Source organism: Sciurus vulgaris (genome assembly GCF_902686455.1).
Source record: "Sciurus vulgaris genome assembly, chromosome: 3".
Classification (NCBI taxonomy): domain Eukaryota; kingdom Metazoa; phylum Chordata; class Mammalia; order Rodentia; family Sciuridae; genus Sciurus; species Sciurus vulgaris.
The window spans coordinates 3,493,302-3,517,690 of record NC_136463.1 but is presented as its reverse complement, the minus strand read 5'-3'; the positions used below and the strand labels follow the sequence as shown (position 1 = coordinate 3,517,690).

Here is a 24,389-nt window from a genome sequence, read left to right as displayed (position 1 = left end):
AATGTCAGAAAAGGACTTCAGATTATACATGATTAAGATAATTCGCAAAGCAAAGCATGAGATAAGAGAGCAAATGCAGGCAACAAATGATAATACCAATAAGCTGACAGAGCAACTGCAGGAAGCAAAAGATCATTCCGACAAAGAGGTAGAGATTCTCAAAAAACAAACAAACAAACAAACAAACAAAAAAACCCAGAATCCTTGAAATGAAGGAAACAATAAACCAAATAAAAAACTCAATGGAAAGCATCACCAAAAGACTAGACCACTTGGAAGACAGAACCTCAGACAATGAAGACAAAATATTTAATCTTGAAAATAAAGTTGCCCAAATAGAGAAGATGGTAAGAAATCATGAACAGAATCTCCAAGAACTATGGGACATCATGAAAAGACCAAATTTAAGAATTATTGGGATTGAGGAAGGCACAGAGATATAAACCAAAGGAATGAACAACCTATTCAATGAAATAATATCAGGAAATTTCCCAAACCTAAAAAATGAAATGGAAAATCAAATACAAGAGGTTTACAGAACATCAAATGCACAAAATCACAACAGATCCACACCAAGCCACATTATAATGAAAATGCCAAACATTCAAAATAAAGATAGAATTTTGAAAGAAATGAATGCCATCAAAGAATATTACACCCAGCAAAATTAAGCTTCGGAACTGATGATGAAATAAAAACTTTCCTTGATAAAAGTTAAAAGAGTCACAACTAGAAAGCCTGCACTATGAAACATACTCAGTAAAATATTTCATGAGGAGAAAATTAAAAATAAAAGTGAAACCAGCAAAGGGAGGAGCTACACTAGAAGAATAGTCAAAGGACAAAAAATTTCAAAGTAAAAAACCGAATGAAAAGATTTATCCCATTTGTGTACAATGAATCAGACTGCAGTCTGTAAAAATAAAAAAATAATTAAAAACATAAAAGCCAGAAATAAATCAGAATGGCAGAGAATAAAAATTATATCTCAATAATAACATTAAATATAAATGGCCTAAATTCGTCAATAGACTGGTAGATTGAATTAAAAAAACAAGACTGAACAATATGCTGTCTCCAAGAGACTCACCTCATAGGCAAAGACATCCTCAGACTGAAGGTTAAATGATGGGAAAAAGCCACATCATTCACAAGGATCTTGTAAACAAGCAGGGGTTTCCATCCTCATATCAAATAAAGTGGACATCAAGCCAAAGTTAGTCAGAAGGGATAAAGAAGGACATTTCATACTGCTTAAGGGAATTGTACACCAACAAGACATAACAATTATAAATATGTATGCCCCCAAAATGGAGCATCTACATACATCAAACAAACCCTTCTCAATTTCAATAATCAGATAGAGCAAACACAATAATACTGGGTGACTTTAACATACCTGTCTCCAAACAAATCCTCCAAACAAAACTAAATAAGGAAGCTATAGAACTAAAACATACAATTAATAATTTAGACTTAACAAACATATATGAAATATTTCATCCATTGATGACTTAATATACTTTCTTCTTGGTAGCATATGAATCCTTCTCTAAAATAGACCATATCTTAGGCCACAAAACAACTCTTAGAAAATACAAAAATAGAGATAGTACCTTACATTCTATCAGATCATAATGGAATGAAATTAGAAATCAAGGATAAGATAGAAAACAGAAGCTACTCTAACACCTTGAAACTAAATAATATGCTGTTGAATGACCAATGGATAGCAGAAGAGATCTGAGATGAAACAGGAAATACTTAGAAGTAAATGAGAAGAGTGATACAACATATCAAACTCTCTGGGACACTATGAAGGCAGTGCTAAGAGGAAAGTTCATTGCATTGAGCTCATTTGTTGAAAAAATAGAAAGTCAACAAATAAAATAAACCTAACATCTTAAAACCCTAGAAAACAAATAAATCAATACCAAAAGCAGTAGAAGAGAGGAAATGATTAAAATCAGAGCTAAAATAAATGAAATTGAAACAAAAGACATCCTCCAGAAAAATTCACAAAATAAGTTATTATTAGTTTTAATAAACCCTTAGCCAAACTAATAAAGACAAAGAATAGAAAACTCAAAATACTAAAATTCATGATGAAAAGGGAAATATCACAATAGACAAGGCTGAACTACCGAAGATAATCAGAAACTATTTTGAAAATTTATACTCTAATAAAATAGAAAATCTTGAAGACATCAGCAGATTCCTAGAGACATATCACCGACCCAAATTGAATCAGGAAGACATTGCAAATTTAAACAGATCAATTTCAAGCAATGAAATTGAAGATGCCATCAAAAGTTTATCAAGAAAGAAAAACCCAGGACCAGAGGGATGCTCAGCTGACTTCCAATTCTCCTCAAATTATTCTATGAAACAGAAAAGGAGGCAACCCCTTCAAACTCATTCTATGAAGCTAGTATTACCTTGATACCAAAGCAGACAAAGACACATCAAGGAAAGACCAATACCTCTGATGAACATAGGTGCAAAAATTCATAATAAAATACTGGTAAATTACATTCAAAAACATATTTAAAAGACAGTGCACCATGATCAAGTGGGATTCATCCCAGGGATGCAAGAGTGGTTCAACACACATAAATCAATAAACATAATTCATCAAATCAACATACTTAAAGGCAAGAATCACATGATTTTCTCAGTAGATGCAGAAAAAGCACTTGACAAAACACAGCTTCCATTCATGTTCAAAACACTAGAAAAATTAGGGACAATAGGAACATACCTGAACTTTGTAAAAACTATATATATTAAAACCAAGGACAACATCTTTCTAAACGGAAAAAAATTGAATGCATTCTCTCTAAAAACTGGAACAAGACAGGGATGCCCTCTTTTACCACTTCTATTCAACATCGTCCTTGAAACTCTAACCAGAGCAATTAGACAGAAGAAAGAGATTAAAGGAATACAAATAGGAAAAGAAGAACTTGAACTATTACTATTTGCTGATGAAATGATTCTATATTTAGAAGACCCCAAAAAACTCTAAAAAATCTCTAGAACTCATAAATGAATTCAGCCAAGTAGAGGGATATAAAATTAATACCTATATATCAATTGTGTTCCTATGCATTAGCGAAGAATCAACTGAAAGAGAAATTAGGAGAACTATCCCACTGACAATAGCCTCAAAAAAATTTGGGAATCAATCTAACAAAAGAGGTGAAAGATCTGTAGAATGAAATCCACAGAACTCTAAAGAAAGAAATTGGAGAAGACCTTAGAAGATGGAAAGATCTCCCATGCTCTTGGATAGGCAGAATTAATATTGTCAAAATGTCCATACTACCAAAGTGCTATGCTGATTTGATACAATTCCCATTAAGATTCCAATAACATTATTCATAGAAATAGAAAAAGCAGTCATGAAATTCATTTGGAAAAATAAGAGGTCTAGAACAGCCAAAGCAATCTTTAGCAGGAAGCAACACAACACCAAACCTTAAATTGTCCTACAGAGCAATAGTAGCAAAAACAGCATGGCATTGACACCAAAACAGACGTGAAGACCAATGGTACAGAACAGAGGACACAGAGACAAACCCACATAAATATGGTTATCTCATCCTAGACAAAGGTGCCACAAACATACTTGGAGAAAAGATAGTCTTTTCAACAAATGGTGCTGGGTAAACTGGAAATCCACATGTAGCAAAACGAAATTAAACCCCTATCTCTCGCCCTGTGCAAAACTCAACTCAAAGTGGCTTAAGGACCTCGGAATCAGACCAGAGACCCTGCCCCTGCTAGAAGAAAAAGTAGGCCTGACTCTCCATCATGTCAGCTTAGGAAATGAATTCTTCAACGAGACTCCTAAAATGCAATAAGTAAAACCAGGAATAATAAATGGGATGGTATCAAACTAAAAAGCTTCTTCACAGCAAAGGAAACAATCAAGAACATGAAGAGAGAGCCTACAGAATGGGAGAAAACCTTTGCTACCTGTACCTCAGATGGAGATTAATTTCCAGGATATATAAAGAATAAAAACCTTAATATAAAAAAAATCAATAAGTGGGCAAAGGAGCTGAACAGATATTTTACAGAAGAAATATGATCAGTCAACAAACAGATGAAAAAGTGTTCGACATCACTAGAAATGCAAATTGAAACCACACTGAGGTTCCATCTCACTCCAGGCAGAATGGCAGCCATCAAGACTACAGGTAACAATAAATGTTGGCGAGGATGTGGGGGAAAGGTACACTCTTGCATTGCTGATAGGACTGCAAAATTGGTGCAACCACTCTGGAAAGCAGTGTGAAGATTCCTCAAAAAACTTGGAATGGAACCAACATTTGACCTAGTTATCCCACTCCTCGGCATATACTTAGAGGACTTAAAATCAGCATATTGTAGTAACACAGCCACATCGATGTTTATAGCAGCTCAATTCACAAGAGCTAAGCTATGGAACCAACCTAAGCGTGGGGGTGAATGGATAAAGAAAACATGATACATATACACAGTGGAATATTACTCAGTCATAAGGAAGAATGAAATTATGGCATTTGCTGGTAAACGGATGGAATTAAAGACTATCATGCTCAGTGAAATAAGCCAATCAAAAAAAAAAAAGGCTGAATGTTCTCTCTGATAACAGGATGTGGACTCACAATAGGTGGGGGTCCAAGCACAGAGGAGAAGTTCACCAGATTGGACAGGAGGAAGTGGGGGGAAGGGAGGGAAGACGGGAATGGGAAAAGCCATTAGAATAAATCTGACTTATCTTTCCTGTGTGCACATATGAACACACAGCCAGTGTAACTCCACATCATGTACGACCACAAGAATGGGAAGCTACACTCCATGTATGTACGACATGTCAAAATACATTCCACCGTCACATATAACTAAAAAGAACAAATACACTTTAAAAACGATGGTCATATTTAAAGGAACAGAAAAGAGGGAAAAGGGAGCTAAGAGGAAGTGAGATTTCTACACTCCAAGTCACAAAATGTTGATACAGTGGACTGATAAGTTACAGAGTGATATGGGAATATGCAAAGTGACTCCTAAAAAAACTATATTGAAAATAACCAAATAAAGTCAAGATGAAACAAAAAATGTTCAAATAAAAGGAGAAGCAGAGGAACAAGAAACAAAGAAACCGAAAAACAAAACAATGTCAAGCTGAAGTCCTAGCATGACAATGATTGCCGTAAGTGTAAACGGTCTAAATGTACCAATTAAAAGACAGAGACTGGAAGGGTGGGTGGAAAAGCACAGCTCAGCAATAGTCTGCCTACAGGAAGCTCACCTGAACCAGGACAGCGTAGGCAGGCTGAAGGTGCAAGAACGAAAGCAGATACCCCGTGGGAAAACACTGATAAAAAGCAACTAACAAACAGCGGCTAAAGTCAACTTCAGAGCAAAGACAATTGCTAGAGACAAAGAAGAACTTCACAGGATGATTACAGCCAATTCACTAGCAAGTGTAATAAATCTGTGTGTTCACACACCAAGTCTCAGGGCCTTGCAGTGCTGGAAGCCAACGCGGATCCACCCAGAAAAGAGAGAGGAACACGTCTGCAGCTGCAGTGGGGGAATCGATCGATACTCTGCCCTTGGCAGCTCATAGGCTGCAGGGAAGAGCAGCCCTCGAGCTTCGGAAGGACTGGAACACCAACGGGACCTACTTGGCATATGGAACACTCCCCCCAAAGAATGCAGGATAGGTGTATTTTTTCAAGTGCCCTTGGAATGTCTACCAAGTCAGACCACATACTGACCCATAAAAGGAACCTCAACACATTTAAAATAGTTGAAGTCACATGGCAATCTCTTCAAGAAAACAAGTTAGGGAACGATTCGTTTTAAAGGAATACATTTGATTAAAAAATCACAACACAACAAAACAACAACAACAAGAAAAACCAATGTCTATGAAGAACATTGGACATAGACCGAGACAGACATTATTACCTCATATACTTCTTCTTTCTGTTTCTTTGTTCCTTGTTCCTCTGCCTCTTTTTTCATCTGAACATTTTTTGTGTCATCTCGACGTTATTCAGTTGGTCTCAGTATGATTTTTTAGTCGCCACTTTGCATATTCCCATACACCTATGTAACTTATCAGCCCACCGTATCAGCATTTTGTGACTTTGAGTGTAGAAAACAAGAAATTATACTCCATTTAGGTATGATTTATCGAAACATACAAATGCAGTATACAACTAATTAGAATAAAAATAATAGTAATATAAAAAGAATGCCCTTGGTAAACTTCCTACTCTCCACTGATTCCCTACAAAGACAGAAGTTTTTCCCAAACTGTAGTCGTCCGCTTGCCTGGAATACGCTGTGCTGGTGTACTCAAATGCCATTTCTCCCCCATGACTTTATTTCAAAGTACCACGTAAAGCAATTATAACAGGACAGTGTGTACACACAGGTGTCACAACAAAAGACACAGAGGGCACAGTGAAAATGCCATCGATCCCCGCTCCGGCCCCTCACTCATCCTGGGAGCTTCCTCGCCAGCTTCCGGGGTATCCGTATACAGACAGACCTCTTACTCTCTCTCACTGATCATGGCTCTGTTTTAAAATTAGAATGCTTATAGGACTTGAAAGAAGTGTTGGTCTCCCTTAGTTCATGTGACTATTAGGAGACTTTCTAAGAGCCTTCAAATGCCATCAGGAAAGCAAGCGCGTGCTCAGAGTGGCACTCTGGGTCTGAGTCACACACACAGTCAGAGGACTGGCCCTCCTGAGAGGATCCCTATAGCAGACAAAAAGAATACAACAGGAAACTGTCTTTGGACCATCTACAATGGAGCCAACGTAGCACGACCTCATGCAATGCCTGTGTGTTCGGTAATGAACTCTCCCGAGAAGGACCACTGCCTCTCACCCTCACACACAGATGCAGATGGAAGGTTACAGGACTGGCCAGTAACTGGAATGCAATTTACCCTAGCTTTATCAGACTCCAACCTCAAGTGCAATCTCCAGCTGTCTGCTTATAGGATTCCCCCCTCCCTTCTTCCCTTCCTTTTGCAGTCTTGCAACCAAGTGATGCCACTTATAAATATTTTCAGGCTTCTATGGCATTATTATGAAGCTAAGTGTAATATAATCCTAGGATTATTTCTAAATAGCTTGGAGGGAAAACCAGCAAACAAACAAAAAGATATTCTGGCTAATTAGTTTCTCACTCCCCAAGTTCACAACCTCTATAAAAAGTCTTAGAGATTCAGATGAAGTGAGTTTGTCTTAAGAATTTTAGGGTTGTTGGCTTGCTAACATAGGAACATGATAGATGATCCCTTACAACCAAACATTGATTCAGTCAGTTCTAATGCTCAGAAAATGAAGTCGATACAATGCAAATGAGCCTTGTAACTTTCCTGAACTGTTCCAAAGTCCTTTATGAGTTCTTCATATCTTTTGATTTTTCTGTCATTGTGAGATGTATTTTCTTTTGATTTGGAATTTAACATCCATAACTGAGGCATAGACTTAATATCTGAAGTACTTCTTTCTTCATAAGAGGCTATAATTATATATTGAATTAACAGAAAATGTAAAGAGAGCACAAGAAGGTAGTTGAATAAATGGACTGAATTTAGTCTCAAAATGTGACATGTCCCAAATTTTTCGTTTCCTCGTTTCTCGAGTCTGCTCATCCACTTGTGACATAAATGGACTAACTCTGCTGAGACCATGATGTAAGATAATGGCTTATTATGTATTATTACTGCTGTTACTTTGTTCCCTGGTTTCTTCATCTATAGAAAGAATCAAGCCAGCTGAGCAATCCCCAAGGTCATTTCAAGGACCAATAAATATCCCATCCTATTTTGTCTTGAGAACTGATCTGAAATTCTGGGCAACTTAGGACCACTGGGCAGAGGAAGAGCTGGTTAACTGTCACCTGGAGCTTCCTCCGGTTCAGGCTTCTTATCGTCACAGCTTTCCTGAGTTCTCACATTCTGGTGGGACTCGGTCCTCCATGCTGTTTGTCTCTGGTTAAGTCAAGACCTCCACTATCGTGGGCAATGAGGGAGAGAATTCTTGCACTAACCCACTGTGCGACTCCTGCCTGGGCATTTTGGACATGCAGTTGAGTGAGCTGTGGTTCCTCATCTCTGGTGATTTGATGGCACCATCCGTTTTAACCAGTATCCTTCTCCTCCTTTCGCAACACAGGGTAACAGCTTAGGACATCACTGCTCAACCTCCATGGATAGTGAAGGTTGAGTTGTCTTCTGTGATTCAATCGTCCATTCGTAGAGCAAATCAAGCTGCAGAACGTGACGGCATCTGTGTAAGACGTGCATCTGGACACAGTCTGGAACATCTGCATACAGCGGAACGGGAAGGGGGACATCTCTGTTTCTTGCTCTTTCTATCCTGTGGCCTAGAATCAAGATGTGATCAGGAGTTCCAGAGGCTTCTTTCAACTCTGACATGTCACAGCAACCCAGGGCAGGGGCTGGATCCAAAGAAAGGAGGAATTCACTGCAACTCCTGTTCCAGGCAGTCAGACCGAAAGTGAAAGGCTGAAGCTGCAGCCAGCGAGGCAGACACAGACTGGGGAGGAAAGGGGTCCCCCACCTCAGGGATCCCCAGGGACCCACCAGGGCCCTGCCAGCCAGGCAGCCTGGGGAGGAATCCACTGTACTCAGATAGCCAGGAAGCAAAGGGCAGGGAAACATTTTTAAGTCATGAGTCTAGTATTACTCTTACCAAAACCAAATACATCATGATAAAATGATAGACCAGTATTCTGATGAATTTACACACAAAAATTCTTAACAAAAATATTAGCAAATTGAATCCAGCAACGTACCAAAAAATTATGCACCTTGATCAAATGGGGTTTATTCATATATTTTTAATTAAAAAATCAGTGAGATCCTCTATGACAGACTACAGGAGAAAAAGCATACAATCTTATGAGTTGACACAGAAAGCACATTTTAAAGAATCCAGTACCTATTCATGAACATTGAAAAATACAGGGATAGAGAAGAACTTTCGAGATTTACAAACTTCCAGCTAATACCACACTCAATAGTAAAATGCTTTCCCTGAGGCTAAGAAAAATGCAAGAACGTTTGAACTTACCACTCTTAATCCAACATAGCACTGGAAGTTCAAGACACCACAAAAAGGCAAGAGAAAGAAATAGGAACACATAAAGATCGGAAAAGAAAAACAAACTCTCCTGATGTGCAGATAACATTATTGTCTCTGTAGAAAATCTCTAAGGAACCCTAGGACTAAAAAGTGAGTTCAGCAAGGTCACAAGATAAAAATAAACACAAAAATTCATCACGTTTGCATGGACCAGAACAAACAGGTGGAAACCAAAACGTAGGACACAGTACCATTCACAATCACTCAAAAGAGAAAAGAAATACTTAGGTGTAAATTCAACAAAACAGGTAGAGCGTCTTTATGCCAAAATCGCAGAATGCAGATTAAAGAAATGAGACAAGAGCCAAATAAATGGAGAGACATACAATGTTCATGAATGGGAAGGCTCAGCATAGTAAAGACACCAGCTCTCCCCAGATCCAGCCACAGGTTCAAGGTAATTCCCATAAAGATCCCAGCAAATTTTTTTTTTCATATAGATACAACAGACTTATTCCCAAAATTCCCTTAGGAAAATGCAAGTCCTAGAATATGAAACAACCTTGGCAAAGAATGTCAAGTGGGAGGACCTCCTCTGCCTGATAGCAAGTCTGGCCGGACAGGTACAGAAATCAACACTGGGTGGTACTGCAGAGGAGCAGGCACAGACCTGCAGAACAGGGACCTGTGAACAGCGCCACTCATATACACCCAACTGAGTCAGGACAGAAGCACAAACCCACCCCAGGGGAGGAGGGACGGACGGCCTTTCAACAACAGTGCTGGAGCAACCACACGTCTGTATGCCAGACTGTGAAGGTCAACCTAAACCTCTCCGTCACCCAAAGTTAACTCAGGTTGGAGCTGGGACCTAAGTGTAAGACGTGCGACTTTCAGGATCAAGTCACAGGAGGATGTCTTTGGGATGCAGGCACAGAATCCCTCACTTAGCCCCTAAGCCACGGCCCATGAAAGGAAAGGCTGATGAAACGGATTCTGTCACAATTACAAGCTTTCGCCCTGGGAAAGGCCACTGAGAGAGCGAAGAGGCCAACTTTGGACTGAGAGGAGCAGCTGCAAACCATGCATGTGACGAAGGGCCAGCTTCTAGAATAAACAAAAGCTCTCAGACTCAATGGTAGAAGATGATGACAGAAAGCTCCAATTAGAAAGAGGGCAAAAGGGATGGACGGTTCATTGCAGAGCAACAAATAATGTCCCCGTCAAATAAGCCTGGGGAAAGGAGCCTCTTGTCTTCAGTTGGTAGGAAGTGCAGATGGAAGCCACGCGCCTTTCCAGGGGACCCAGTGTGCTAGGGTCTGAATGTTCATGTCCCCCTGCCCCAGATTCATGTTCAGACCTCACCCCCAAGGCCACGGTGCTTGGAGCTGATCAGGTCATGGGGTGCAGCCCTCTTGAATGGGATTAGTGCCCTTATAAAAGAGACTCCAGAGAGACCCTGGCCCCTCTGCCATGCCAAGCCACAGTGAGAAGGCGCCATCTATGAGCCAGGAAGCCGCCCTCACCAGACACGGAACTCGCCCTGACCTGACTCCCAGCCTCCGGGACAGTAAGAAATAACTAGGTTGGTGTGTTGTCGCAGCAGCTCGAGTGGACTAAGACAGGTAAGGACTATCCTAAAATGTTTTTAAAAAGAGAGGCGAGGCATGAGGGAGAATGAGAGGAGGAGGCGGAGGCGGGAGGATGCCCCACCCAGAAGCAGCACGCGCCGGGCGCCAGAGCAACCGTCCCCCAGGACCCGAAACCCCGGGCCCCAGAGCAGCCCCTCCTGGAGCCGGGCAGCCCCACTCCGTGCCCCTGGGCCTGCCGCCTCACCATGACGATCATGTCCCAGAGTTCCTTCAGCAGGCGGACCTCCCTGTGGCAGGCTTTGAGCTGCTTGAAGTCGGGGACGGTGACCTCGAACAGGCTTCCGGACTTGCACAGTGCTTCCATGCTCTCCTCCATGGCCGCGATGCTCTTTTGTTGCTGGGGGCGGGAAGGGGCGGGAGGGGCCGTCAGGGGCTGCTGCCCAGGCCAGGGGCCAGCCCGCTCTGCTGCCCCTGTCCTCTCTGCCCTCTCTGTCCTCCAACCCCCCGGCACGGAGCCCAGTGCTCCAGCCAAGGGCACAGCAGACACCCCTGCCCCACCTGTGGCGCCCGGCCCTTGCTCCGGACACAGGGAGGGGGCCGCCTCTGCAGGCCTGGCCGGGGCTCGGAACAACTGTGCGGACGCTCACTTCCTGCTGAGATGTGGTTTCCCAGCGTCTCCCCTGTTTTTATACTACATTTTGATCTTATTAAAAATGACACAAGTGATGCTGGCTTGCTTTAAAAATTAGAATGTCCAGAGGCAAAGGGGAGGAGAAAAGATGTGTCCCAGGGTCCCCGCCCCGTCACTGTTTTTGCCCCTGTTGCACGCCTGCAGTTTCCGTCCAGGGACTCAACCAAGTGCAGATTGAGCATATTTGAGAAAAGGAGAGAACAGCTGAATCTGCACTGACCGTGCACGGGCTTTGGTTTCCGTGTGGGTGTTCTCTAAATGCTACACCGTAGCGGCTGTTCGCACAGCATTCACAACACACGTGTGGGTCAGCAGTCTAGGGATGACGTACGGGGGGTGCTCAGGTTCTGTGCAAATACTGCAGGCCGATGGGAGGGACTTGAGCCTTGTTGAAGCTGGCATCCACAGGAACCCGTCCCCCTGGGTACCGAGGGACGATCATGCGTGTGCGCGTGCATGCATGTGTGTGTGTTCACACATCTGCATGGCACGCAGCTACATGGGACGAGTGGAAACAGGGCTGGCTCCTGCATGTGGGCACACTGCCCTTGACGGCCTTCCTGGACATGCACGTTGGGCCCAGCCTTCCCTGTCCCTCGCTGGAGGCCATGGCTTGGACAGGATGGCCGCCAGTGCCCCCGCCCCTGGAACTCTCCAGAGTTCAGCCTGGGCCTGCAGATGGACGGCTCCAGGAGGACAGGGAGCACCTTGACCCTCTGGAGGGGCAGGCCCCAGAGCTAGGCAGCAGAAGAGCAGAGGTTCGGGGCAGGGGAAGCAAGGTGACCACAGGACATCCTGGTGTTTGCATCTGCTGCAGGTCCAGCTGCTGCCGAACGAGGCAGAGGTCTGGGGCCTGGGCTCCACGCTGGGAGCAGAGGGACCGGCAGGTTGCTGCTCTGCTGGACCCTCCAGGCCCTGTGCACCCGGCCCGCTCTTGCCCCCAGGGCCCCAGGGTGAGTGGGTATCCAGGACCTGTGAACCTCTCCAACAGACACTGACTGTGAATGTGGACTGTGGGACATAGTAGGAACATGCAGGAAACCTGGCATCTGGCTGGACATGGTGGGCCAGAGAGGGGAAGGGCTCAGGGTTGGAAGGTGAGTGTTAGGCCCAGGTGACAAGAAACCACAGCACAGAAACAGAGATGGGGACCAGCAAGGTGATGCTGGGCTGAGGGACAGGGGTTGGCAAGACTGGCAGAATGTCCAGATGAGCCCGGGTACAGTCCTGCAGCGCGGCATAGAGGCCTGTGGCGGGGCAGGCCTGAGGGGCACGTCCACGTGTACACGCATGCACACACGCACACACACATGTACACACGTGTACTCACACGTGCACACACCCCCACACTCACACATGTGCACAGATGTACATACCTACACATGCACACATGTGCACACACAGGCACACACACTTGCACAACCACATGTGCGCACATACACATATGTGCACACATGCACATGCACACACACAGGCACACATGCATACACATGCACACCCCCATGCACAACTCCCAGCAAGCCCCATGGAGGGCGACTCTGGACTTGCAGGAACACCAGCCTGAGGAGGGCGGGCAGGTCTGGGTCCCCAGAGCCAGCCCCGCCTGGCCTCGTGCACACCTACCTTGTTCAGGGCCTTGTAGGGCTCCAGGCTGCTGAAGGCGAACGGGGCCTCCTTTCTGAACTTCTCCCTGAACTCCTGCTGCTTGATCTGCGGGAGAGCGAGGCAGAGACACGGCTGACCAGGGCCGGCAGGGCGCGGCTCCCAGCCGGGCGTCCCCAGGGTGCCCAGCCTCTCGGCTCCCGAGCCCGGCCTGGCTCCGCCCGATGGCCATACCTCGAATTGCTGGCACTTCCGCCGCAGGATGCTGACCTCGTTGGCCTGGAGGGGAGCCACGTTCTGTTTCACCTGGATGGCCAGTTTCTTGGTGTTTGTCCACTGCTCCGGCAGCTCCTGTGGGAGGCAAAGGCAGGGAGGCCTTGTTCTCTTTTTCCTAGACTTCCTGTCTTGAAATGATCGCAGGCTCACAAGAAGCTACGCGAACAGTGCCTCACACACCCCGCGATGGTGGACCAGGAAGCTGGGGCCGGCGCTTCTGCCAACTGGACAATGGAGCTGCCTCTCCCCAGCCTTTCTACCTGACCCGCGTGTGTGTGCGCCTGCACCTGTGTTGTGGGGTGCCGTCTTGCGGCCACCACCATCGTGGGGGGCTTGCCTTCCCCGGAAGGGTCCCCGTGCCCGCTGCCCTTCCTGGTGGCTCATAACCATCAGATGAAACTCCCTGTTCCACAAGTTCCCCACACCTGGGCAGACGTTGTCCTCGCAATCGTAAAATGTTTTGAAGGCAAACAGGACTCCTGCCTGTGAGCTGCCAACAAACCCGGGCGGCCCCTGGTCCCAGGGGGGCTGTCCTCAGGGCCTGCTGCAGCAGCTGGCTCCAGCACCATTCTCACCTCTGCTGCCCCACGTGCAGCCTAGGAGCACCGAGGGACAGGCCAAGCGCTCCAGGCCGCACGGCCCCAGGGGCCTAGGGCAGGGTGGCAGTGCGCCCGTGCAGTCCCAACCTGACAGGCCTGTGGCAGGCTCTCGGTGGCACAGGGTGGCCCTGGCCACCAACCCTGCAGGGGCTTGAGCCTACGGGCCCCTTCCCCTGGTGACCCCTGGGAGTGGGCCTCGGCACTGGCTTGGTACCTGGTGTGACGGGACACAGAGAAGACAGGGAGCCAGAGAGGCAGGCAGGTCTGGGAAGACTGGTGACCCTTGTGGGCCCTGAGGAGGCTGGGCAGTGCCGGCCCTGGCCGGCCTGCCCACGCGCCTTCTTCCATGCTGACCATCAGCTCCACAAGTGCATGAAGGCAGCTTCTGTGCCCTTCCCTTGACCGCCTGCTCTCCAGGGGTCCTCTCTGACCTTGGTCTCTCTCCAGTCCCTCGGTGCCCAGGGCGGGTTCAGTGGTCAGGAGAAGGTGTGGGGCACAGGGCACTTTCAGCCCAACAAGACCATCAGGCGGGGCCCCTTGGGCCCAGAGGTTGCCCCGCGGCCCTGAGCTCCGGGAGTCTGGAGTGTGTGGAGTCACGCCTGTGGTGACCGCCCCGCACCTGTGGCGGCTGGCCTCCGAGGCGGGGAGCCTACCTGCAGCTTCAGGTGGGCCTCCTCGGGCAGCTCCTCCCCATAGATCCTGAGCAGCTCGATGGTCTGCTTCAGGGGCTCGAACATGCTGTCGGTGGCCGCCTGCCTCTCCTTGACCCTCATCAGGTGCCCCATCACCTCCACCAGCCCGTCGTAGTCCCCCTCCTTGAGCGGCTTCTTCAGGCCCGTCCTGCACACCTTCATGAAGTCCTCCAGGTCTGTGAGGCTGGGGACAGAGGGCTCCTCAGCCACAGGCCCCAGCCCTGGGGAGGGAGGGCTGCTGCCCCCTTTGGTCCCCTGATATCACCGATGCCCGGCCAGCTCAGCCAGAACTGGTCTGTGGGTCCCGGCTGGAGGTCACAGCTCAGAGGCCCCGGCTGGCTGCTGCCTGGGTGACTTGGCTAGGTGATGCTGTCTCCCGGCAGTGTGCCTGTCACGGCCCTGACTGCTGCCCGTGATTTCAGTCACGGGGGGCTTGTTCAATGTCGCCTTTCCCTGCTGGGCTCTGGGCTCCCCAGGGATTCCTTGGCGCCTGCCCACCTGTTGATGACGTGGTCGCTCAGATAGCGCTTGAACATGAGGCTCCAGCGCTTGATGGTGTTGAGCAGGGCCTGTTTGAAGGGGCGGCAGTCGCACTGCAGCCAGCCGTGGAACACCTTGGTGTTCTCGCACCTGGACACCTCCTCGTACAGCTTCTCGTAGGAGTCGATCTGGAAACCAGCCGTGGACGTCAGGACCCCTGCTCTGCACCCGCTGGCCGGGGCTGGCGCGGCCTCCTGGTTGGGCCGCAGAGGGCAGCTGCCCGGCGGGTGTGCTCCGGGGAGCCCTGGGGACAAGGCATTGTCCTCCCCAGGGGGCCTTCTAGCCCCAAGTTCACCCCCAGAGGGGGTGGCCTGTCAGAGGGCAGAGTTGGGAGCACTTCCGGAGCAGGAGGGACAGGAGCAGCAGAGGGGCTCGCAGGCTCCAAGGGCGCCCCCAAGGCCCCCTTGGGGCTCTCTAACCTCACGGTCACTCCCCCTGGAGGGGAGGTGGCCTTGCTGGCAGGGCTGTCTCCTCACTGTGCCTTGGGACGGCCTGGGGAGGGGCTCGTGCACGAAGCACGTTCCTTAGTCTCTGCATCTCGCTGCTCTGTGTTCGGGGCCTTGCGTGCTCTCCACGTGCCGGTGGGCCAGGCTGTAGCCAGCCCCGTTCCTGGGCTGTCCCAGGGCCTTGCACTGGGGACCAGTACCCCCGCCCTGGTAGGGCTGGGTGGCAGTGTGCTTGGCTTGATCCCCAACACCCCCCACACGCAGACCCTGCTGCCCTGAGCACCCCAGGGCGGCACCAGCCCGAGTCTGTTGGACGGCACTAGCAGCCCCAAGCCTGCCAACTCTGCCTGTTCCTTCCCTGGAGACCACAGCACAGGCTCCTGCCCACGTGCCCATGCTCCCTCCACCTCCCAACCAACCCTTGAGGCCCTGTGGCCTGTGTGGTACACACTCCCCTCCTCTACCAGCTTCGCTCTGGGTGGCCATCATCCCCTGGTCCAGTGGCCTCAGCAGACCTGGACAACCGTGTCACTAGGTCTTATGCCGAGCCCTGGCATCCTGCCTGGGGGACCCCGGAGGCCTAGGCACACCTGCTCCTGGAACTGAGTGAGGGCTGGTGGCGTCTTGGGCATAGGGGCGTCTGTCCGGGTGTCCAGCTCCTCCGCCGTGGGCACGTGCCCGAAGATGAGGAAGTTCCTCATGAACTCCTGCAGGTCGTCGGTCCAGAGGTAGGAGTACCTCTCCATGGAGTCCTGGTACTCCTCGGCCTCCTTCATGGCATTGATGACCACGCTGGACAGCTCTTCCCTCATCTCGATGAGGTCTGTCTTGTCTTCCAAGTCCGTCTGGAAGCCAGTGGGATAGGCCGAGAGGTGAGCCACCTGCCTGCCACTCTGACTTAGATCTCCCCGCCCTGCCTTGGGAAGCAGCTGTGGTGGCTGAGGAGTCAGGGCAGGGGGTTCACCAATTTGCAACGCTCTCTCGGGAGATTGCTGAGCGTGGTATCTGCCCAGTGGCCCTGAGATGACTCCACATGGATTTCCTCCTTCCACAGATACTCAGCCCTTGACATGTCCATGTGCCAGAGGGGACATGGGACAAAGGCAGGGACCACATGGGGTCTACTGTCCAGGTGTGAGAGACCCTTGGCACCATGAGCCCTTCAGCTCTGTGACATCCTTCCTGGGTGTCCCCGGTGTCTTTGGGACAGTCTGTGTGTGGGTGCCAGGAGAGCCCCTGGTGGGGCAGCAAGCTCTGTCCACAGGAGTTATTGGGCTGGGGATACTCAGGTGGGTGTAGAGGGCACTTGCTTGTCTTGTGTCTGCAAAACTGTGGGGGACCATTCTGAACTCTGGGAGAGTTTGCTGTGGGCATGGGGGCTGGGCACATCGCCTTTCTGCGACTCAGAAGTCATAGGCCATTTCCACTGCCCGACTCCATCTGGACGGCTCCTCCCACCTTCAGGAAGAGCTCTCGGCAGCATGTGGGAGAGGCCGCCCCAGACCTCCTGGGAGTCAGCAAGGTCCTCCCGCGTTCCCGCTCAGCTCACCATGCACACGGGTGACAGTGCACGCACACATATTCACAAACACCAGCACACGCCTGCGAGCAGAGAGAGCCCCAGCGTGGGCCCGGGGGGAGCAGAGACCACACGCCCCACCTCTCGCCGGGAGCGACACCCAGGGGAAGAGAGGCCCTCTGGGCAGGATGGAGTCAGGAGGGAGAGGAGAGAGGGGAGAGTTTTCGGTCCTGGGAACCCCTGGGACAGAAGCCTTGAGCTCCCCATCAGTCACTGCTGTCACTGAGCTAAGCCCAACCAGACGCTTGCTGAGCTCAGGAGGCAGCTCTGAGCCCAGGGACCAGGACTGCCCACACGGAAAGGGCAGGGCTCGTTGAGCCAGGACTGACCTTGTAGTTCACCCTGCCCTTGGCCAGCCGGGGGATGAGTCTGGCCACATTGTAGATGTCGTTGACCAGGCCCTCGATCAGCGCCAGGAAGCCGCGCTCAGAGCCCACCTCCAGTGACGGGCTGAAGGTCAGCCCCTCCTCATCCAGCTCCATGTGGATCTCAAACAGGGGCGCGATGCTCTCCTGAAACACGTGGCCACGGGGTCAGAGCCTCACGGCCACGGCGAGGTTCCATGGCACCCTTCTCAGTGGCCCTCCACCTGGCCGTGGGCCCGCCTCCGGAGCAGGCTGTGGGGAGGCAGTGCCTGGGGAGATGGTCTCTTGGGCCAAACCCTCTGCTGCTGACCTCGCCGTGTGGCCTCAGGAAAGCCACTCAAGCTGCAGTTTCCACAAGTGTATAAAGCAAGGGTCGTGGGTTTGGAGGATGGGGACAGTGGCCGCCCTGGCCCTCTGGGCTCCTGGGGACTGAGGGAAGCAGAGTGCACAGCTGCACTGGGCAGCCCTCACGTCCCCAGGTCCCTGCTGCCCATGGCCCCGTCTGTTCCTGGAAGCCCCAGACTGGCCTCCTGTTATGGCAGAATGGACCAAGAAGGTCGCCAACCAGCCGTGAGACCTGTGCTCACCCAGCTGCCCTCTGCACCTCATGCCCAGGTGCCCTCGGGCGCCTCAGTGTCATGCCCCTCCTGTTGGTGGCTGGGGGCAGCTCTGACCTTGCCTTCCGCTGTACTGGGGATCACTTGGCAATCACCGCAACGCAAAGGAGGCGGGCGGGGAGAGGGTCATCCCCTTGGAGAACCCAGGGATCGTGTCTTGGAGTTGACCAGCGCACCCTCTTGCCTGACCTGCTCAACGCTTCCGCCCCGCCCAATAGCGGGCAGCAGGCTAGTGATGGGGCTGGCAGGAGCCCAGCCCCCACCAACACGTGCAGGGGACCGCAGTGCCTGCTCTGCCTCTCCTGGCAGCAGGTGGGACCATTCCCTCAGATCTATTTAGGCATTCTCCAGTGACTTGTGCTATGGCAGACCTAGGTGATCTGCTGCCCTGATTTTAATTAGGAAGACTTTAATAAGTGTTTTCTTGTGGCTTTTTTTTTTTTTTTTTTTTTTTTGGTACCAGGGGCACTTAACCACTGAGTCACATCCCCAGGGTCTCGCTAAGTTGCCAAAGCTGGTTGTGAATTTGCGATCCTCCTGCTTTAGCCCCGAGCTGCTGAGATTACAGGCGTGTACCACTGTGCCCAGCAAGTCTGTTTATCCATAATTGGGACTCCACACTATCGTCTCCGGCGCAGCCCTGCCCTGTGTTTATGAGAATAGAACGTGTGCACACCCTCGCCCTCACCCACACATCTCCAGGGCCATCGTGTACTGACCACTTACATCCAAAACCATGTTGTCCATCAGGTAATTGAGAGACTTGCGGACGAAATAGTCGAATTCTTTGAGGACCATGCTGTCGATGTAGTTGACGTAGTCCTTCCAGGGCTGGCTCAGTGTGTCTGCTTTGAACAGCTCTGCGTTCTCCTGTGAACAGAACGTGCTGGCTGTCAGTGCTCTGGTCCAGTTCAGCAGGACACCCTGGCCACCTTTGCCCTGTGCTCGAGGTCTCCGAGGTTCCCCAGGGTACGGGGCTCTGTCCCACGCAGGAGCTGCGCCAGGCCACTCCCTCCTCTCCCGCCAGGCGTCAGGTCCCCACTCAGATGTCACCCCCTGGCCGAGGCCCTCCTTGAACACCCCTGCCCATCTCGGCTGGGGCTGCCCCTCTGAACCCAATGCAGCCACTGTTGCTCCCTCTGGCACGCACGACTGCTCTAATGGGCTCGTCTTGGTCTGCATCCACCTCCGAGGCCCAGCCTCAGAAGAGCGGGGTTGACTGTCCTCTCCGATACTGCACCCCGGGCAGGCGGTGTGCCTGGGACAGCAGGGGCTGGTGACCGGATCCACAGTGGGGGACGGATGGGGGGGTTGATGGACAGACGGACAGGCGGTCCAGCTGTCATTCATTGGGCCAGCAAACTTCAAGGCCATGAAGCGACCACAAGGAGAGCCACATGGGCCATCCTCCCGGGGGACCTGCTGGGGTCTGGATGTGACCTGCCATCAGTGCCCTCGGAGTTCATTTGCACACCGCCCTGGGGAGCCCCCAGACTGCCCTGTGATGTCTGGAACTGCGGGGAGGGGTCCTTTCTTCCAGGCTGATGCAAAGCCCCAATTTTCATGGCCCAGGAGGAGTGTCCTGTAGTGCCTGCGTCACCTCCACAAGCCCCTTAAATGTGCTGGCTGGATGCAGCCCGTGCCCGTTCCGGTGCCCACGCTCATGGACGAGAAGCCCTGGGGACGCAGCCTAGCCTCGGAGAACGGGACTTGCTGGACCAGAAGGGGGGGTCCCTTGCCTATACCAAGTCTGTGCAGGGTCTGGGGCTCTAATTCCCCTGACAGAGGAGGGCGGACGCACCAAGGGTCAGGCTTCCAAGCACACAGCCAATGGTTGGCTGTTCTCGGGGACTCTGTCCTGGGTTAGAGACCAGGGACTGCACTAGAGGGCAGGCCCCTGCCCGTTTGTGACCTCTCCACCTGGCTCCCCGCCCTCCCGGCCTGTGCTCACCGTGACCATGGCCTGGATCTTCACGCCAGCCTCCTTGACGGCCGTGTAGCGCTTGTTCAGGTTGACCATCCTTCCATCTAGGTCTAGCAGGGCCTCTTTCTTGTTGTCCTTTCTTTCAAACAGGGGGTTGGCCGACCAGTCCTGGAGGGAGAGCGTGAGCGGGAACAGGCGTCGGCGGGGGGGGGGGGCCGCGGCTCCGCTGGGCCTCCTCTTGGGGTGGGTCGCTGCGTCCCTGGCCCATCTCCAGCCGGAGCCTAGTTCTCCACGCCTACTTGGGGCCCAGGGCACGTTGCCTAACTCCTGAGAAAGTCATCTGAGGACCTCCTCCACGCAAACGTAGGAGGGAGCAGTGGCTTCCGTCCCCATTTAGTGGGCAGATCGGAACGGAGCAGGAAGATGCAAAGGCGAATGGTAACAGGACCACGGGGGACTTGAGCTAGGAGAGGAGAGCCCCAGCGACACCATCGCATGATGACCTGGGTTCTGAGAGCCCGGCTCCGTGGCCCCAGGGAGGGGGAGTGCTGCCGACGCTGCTGGGGCCTGCGCCTGCTCCCAGGAGGACGCGAGCCTGTCCCCGCCTCCCTCCTGGTGCCCGCCTGGCACGGGCAGCCCTGCACTGCTCTGCTGAGCTCAGCACTTTGGAACAGAATCCAGTTCAGGGTGAGGGGGCTCCTTCTGCCTTGGGACCACTCCCATATGGCTCCCCGGTCCCGAGCACTCAAGGGCAGGGTCCCGCTGCCTTTTACCAGGCGTGGCACTTGCCATGGGCCTCTCTGCAGGGCCCCGTTGGCTTCCCTGGCCCCGTTCTGCTCTCGGGATTTGCTCACCTTCATGGCCTGGGAAATCCCTTCGATGTTCTGCTTTGCTTTTTGCATCCTGTTCTGCAGGTTGTGCAGAATTTCTCGCATCTCTTGGATGTATTGAAACACACCTGAAGTACAAGCCCAAAGGGGTCTCACAGGAAAGGACTTTGCAACACGAGGACCCTTGGTGGGTCAGCTCAGCACTGACCGCTGTGGGGTCAGCTCTCCTCCTCTGCCATGGAGAGCGGCAGGGTACCTTCCGCCCGACCCTCGTTCCACCAGGACCCAGGACTCCTGTGCTCCTGCCCCTCCAGCCCCTCCAGCCACGAGTGACTGCCAGAGGGACCTGAGCTTCCCATGAAGCTGTCAGGGACATGAGCAGCTGGGAAAGAGGTGTGTCCTCGGCAGACAAGGGAGGAAAGGGGCAAGACGCACAGCGAAGTCCAGGGACCCTGTCTTCCAGGATATGGACACCAGCATTCGGTCCTGCCCTGCTGAGTGGGGGATGGTGTGGCCTCGGGGACAGGAGCAGACTTAAGGCACAGGAGAAGGCCTCAGGGAGGGAGCAGCAGTGGGGCCGGCAGCACCTCAGAGGTGGGGCCAGGCCTGGCGGGGGTTGGGGTGGTCCACCTGCGCCCTGGGGGAAGCAGGCAGGAGGAGCTGGGCTGCACCTCCTGGACCCTGCAGCGTCCAGGAGGCCTGGGCCCCGCTGTGTGTAAGTGACGGGAATGGTCAGGACCAGCAGCAGGCAGAACCGCCTTGGCTTTGGACCTCAGCCTGGCACAGCTGCAGCTGCTGTGGAAGGCCGGGAGGTGCCAGTGCCACTCCTGGGTGGCCCAGGACCCGCGTGGGTAGCCGGGACCCTGAGCAGCCTGGGCCGTGGTGGCCTAGGTACCTTCGCCGTTCCAGAAGAGCGTGGTCTCTGCACTGGACAGTCTGTCATCGATGGTTTCCAGCTCTGACTTGATCAGCGGGTACTCCACATCCATCACTGTGGCCTTTATCTGGAAGACAAGGGCCTGCTCCTAGCCTCGCCGCACCTCCACACGCTAAGGATGGAACAAGGTCAGGGCTGCGCCTACGCTCACCACCACCGGGTCACAACCAGGATCATTTGGGGGGAATTGCGTGTGAATGGCACTTCAGGAGATGTTGGTTTTCACAGAGATTTTTGAGACAAAGGGTCTGTGTGTGTTCTTGGCTCTTCCTCATCTGTGTTACAGCGGGGAGAGCTGGCCCCCCACAGAGTGCAGGCAGGGCCACCACCCCCAACTGTGCCTAACTGGCTTAAGTCTGTGTTGGCAGCTCGGCATCACTGTGGCTAAAATAACCCAGAACAGCAACCTGGAGGAGGGAAGGCTTGTTTGAGGCTGGGGTTTCAGAGGCCTCAGTCCACAGACTCCATTGCTCTGGGCTCAGCTCATGGCAGGTCAGGAAGCAGAGAGGGAAGGGGCCCGGGGCAGATGCACCCTTGCAGGGGACGACCTAGTGACCCCTCCCCTGCCACGCCCCAGCTGCCCAGGTACCACCCAGCCTGTCATTCGGACCTGGGTGGACTGATCAGACTACAGCTCTCACAGCCCAGCCACTTCCCCTCCGAGGACTCCTGCATGAACAGCGCCTTGGGGGACGCCTCAGCTCCAACACTTAATGGAGTCTTAGAAAAAAACCAAAGAAGTGCGCGTGAACAACGGGGGTGTTTCTGGGCTCTGAGCCCTCCTTGCTCAGGGGTCTAAGTCTAGTCACGCAGCAGGGGCCCCAGGATCTGCAGAAAAGCTGTTCACAGGATTAACAGACCCATTAGTGACAGGGTAGGTTCTGTGGCCGTGACCCAGCTCTGCCCGGCTCAAGAAATTACCTAACACTCAAAAAACCCAAATCCAGGAAGCAAAATCAGAAAAATGCAGGAAAGGAAAGCTGTGCCCAGTTCTTACAAATTATCCCCTTAAACTGAGTTTCGAGTATCACTTCCTCCAACAGCATTTGCTTCGTATGTAACTTTTCAAGGACAGGTCTGTGCGAAGTGAGGGATGGCTCAGTGTTAGAACAGGACATTGAACCAGGAGCCGTGGTGCACACCTGTGATCCCAGTGACTAGGGAGGCCGAGGCAGGAGGATCACAAGTTCAAGGTCTGCCTCTGCAACTTAGGGAGGCCCTAAGCAACTTAGTAAGGTCCTGTGTCAAAAATAAGAAATAGAAAGGTCTGGGAAAGTGGCGCAGTGGTTAAGTGCCCCTGGGCTCAGTCCCCAGCACCGACACAAGCAAACTGGAAACCGGGATCGCTCCATTCTGACAGTTCACTTTTCAGAAAGAATTTTTGTATAAACGTGAGACTTTAAATGGTGATCCCCTCGATGCTGCTCATGTTTTTAGACCATGAACTCTTAGAACAGATGGGTTATGGCGGAGTAATAGAGCTCCAAGGCAGACCAGGCAGCAGACGAGGAGCATCTGTGGGGGACAAAGCAGGACCACGAGCAGGAGCCACCCTGCAGGCCCCGCTGTCACACAACTGCAAGAACAGTTACGAGCCCGCAGCCCGAGGATGCGTCCCACACGGGACAGCTAACGCCTCTCCTGTGTTTGCAGCTACAGCTCTGGAGGGCATTTGAGAAGGGGCCCTGAAACCGAGTTCAACCACTGGCCTGCTGATAACTGGCCCTGGACCATGGCGGTGCAGCTGCTGGCTGAGGAGAACCTGGGGCCCGTGATTGTAGGACCACGGTCTCTTTGCTGCAGAAACCTCGTGAAGAACAGGCCCCAGCTGCACCTTTGAGGAGCAATGGCCTCCCCAGCCCATGGCGCAGTTGAAGCTCGACTGGGTCCACTTCCTCTTTCCACCCCACTGGCCCCACATCTGTACTGACAGCATGACATCATCAGTGGCTGAAGGGTTCACAGGGCTGGACGGGACAGCGTGTGCTTGGCTGGCTGTGTTTGGAAATAAAGTAGCGGGTGGTCAGTTTTTCGATTTATTTCAAATACTGTTTGTTGACTTTTCTTTTTCCTGATTATGTGGTCCCGGTAGAAAGCCCTTTGCACAGGGCACAAGGCAGGATCATGTCTCTGCTGCTTCTCTTTGGCTTCTGTTTTCCCAGCACCGCGACCGGGCACTGCTCCAGGGATGGGAGGCTCGCACGGCGGAGGGGAGTGGTTCTGGAGGAAGAGGATCGGGCAGCCCCCTTCAGGCCCACGGCACAGCCCGGCACCTCCGTCCAATCTGCGCCTGGGAAAGCCAGCATCAGCTGGCTTCGTGCTCAGCACGCCGCAGGTCACACTGCGGCCGTGGGGGTTCTTCGGTGGTTTGGTGGGTGGATGATATTTTGACCAATCGCCGTGACAGCTCACCCGTCAAGCTTCCTACGATCTTGGCTTCCCAGCCTCTCCTGCAGGGCTCCCACCCAGCAAGAGTGCAGGCTTCCCGGGCTCCCGGCCTCTGCCCCATCTTTCACCTTCCAACCCGGCTTTCCCAAGGGTGCAGCGTAGCGCTGAATCGCTGGGCTC

General features: G+C 51.8%; 1 protein-coding gene across 1 annotated transcript in view; it reads right to left on the bottom strand.

Annotated features, from left to right (window-relative positions):
• Positions 1–8,507: 8,507 nt before the first annotated feature.
• LOC306657406 (dynein axonemal heavy chain 17-like) overlaps positions 8,508–24,389 on the bottom strand; it is a gene marked incomplete at its 3' end in the record, with an annotated part of 38,634 nt that continues 22,752 nt past the window's right edge. Inside the window, exons 16-27 of the mRNA XM_079133363.1 lie at positions 21,780–21,888; positions 20,909–21,012; positions 20,082–20,222; positions 18,857–19,000; positions 17,478–17,660; positions 16,160–16,414; positions 15,082–15,251; positions 14,545–14,767; positions 13,251–13,367; positions 13,038–13,124; positions 10,968–11,120; positions 8,508–8,582 (exon numbers count right to left, since the gene is read on the bottom strand). Of these exons, the coding sequence (XP_078989489.1) occupies positions 8,508–8,582; positions 10,968–11,120; positions 13,038–13,124; positions 13,251–13,367; positions 14,545–14,767; positions 15,082–15,251; positions 16,160–16,414; positions 17,478–17,660; positions 18,857–19,000; positions 20,082–20,222; positions 20,909–21,012; positions 21,780–21,888 (1,761 nt within the window). The remainder of the gene's footprint in view (positions 8,583–10,967; positions 11,121–13,037; positions 13,125–13,250; positions 13,368–14,544; positions 14,768–15,081; positions 15,252–16,159; positions 16,415–17,477; positions 17,661–18,856; positions 19,001–20,081; positions 20,223–20,908; positions 21,013–21,779; positions 21,889–24,389) is intronic.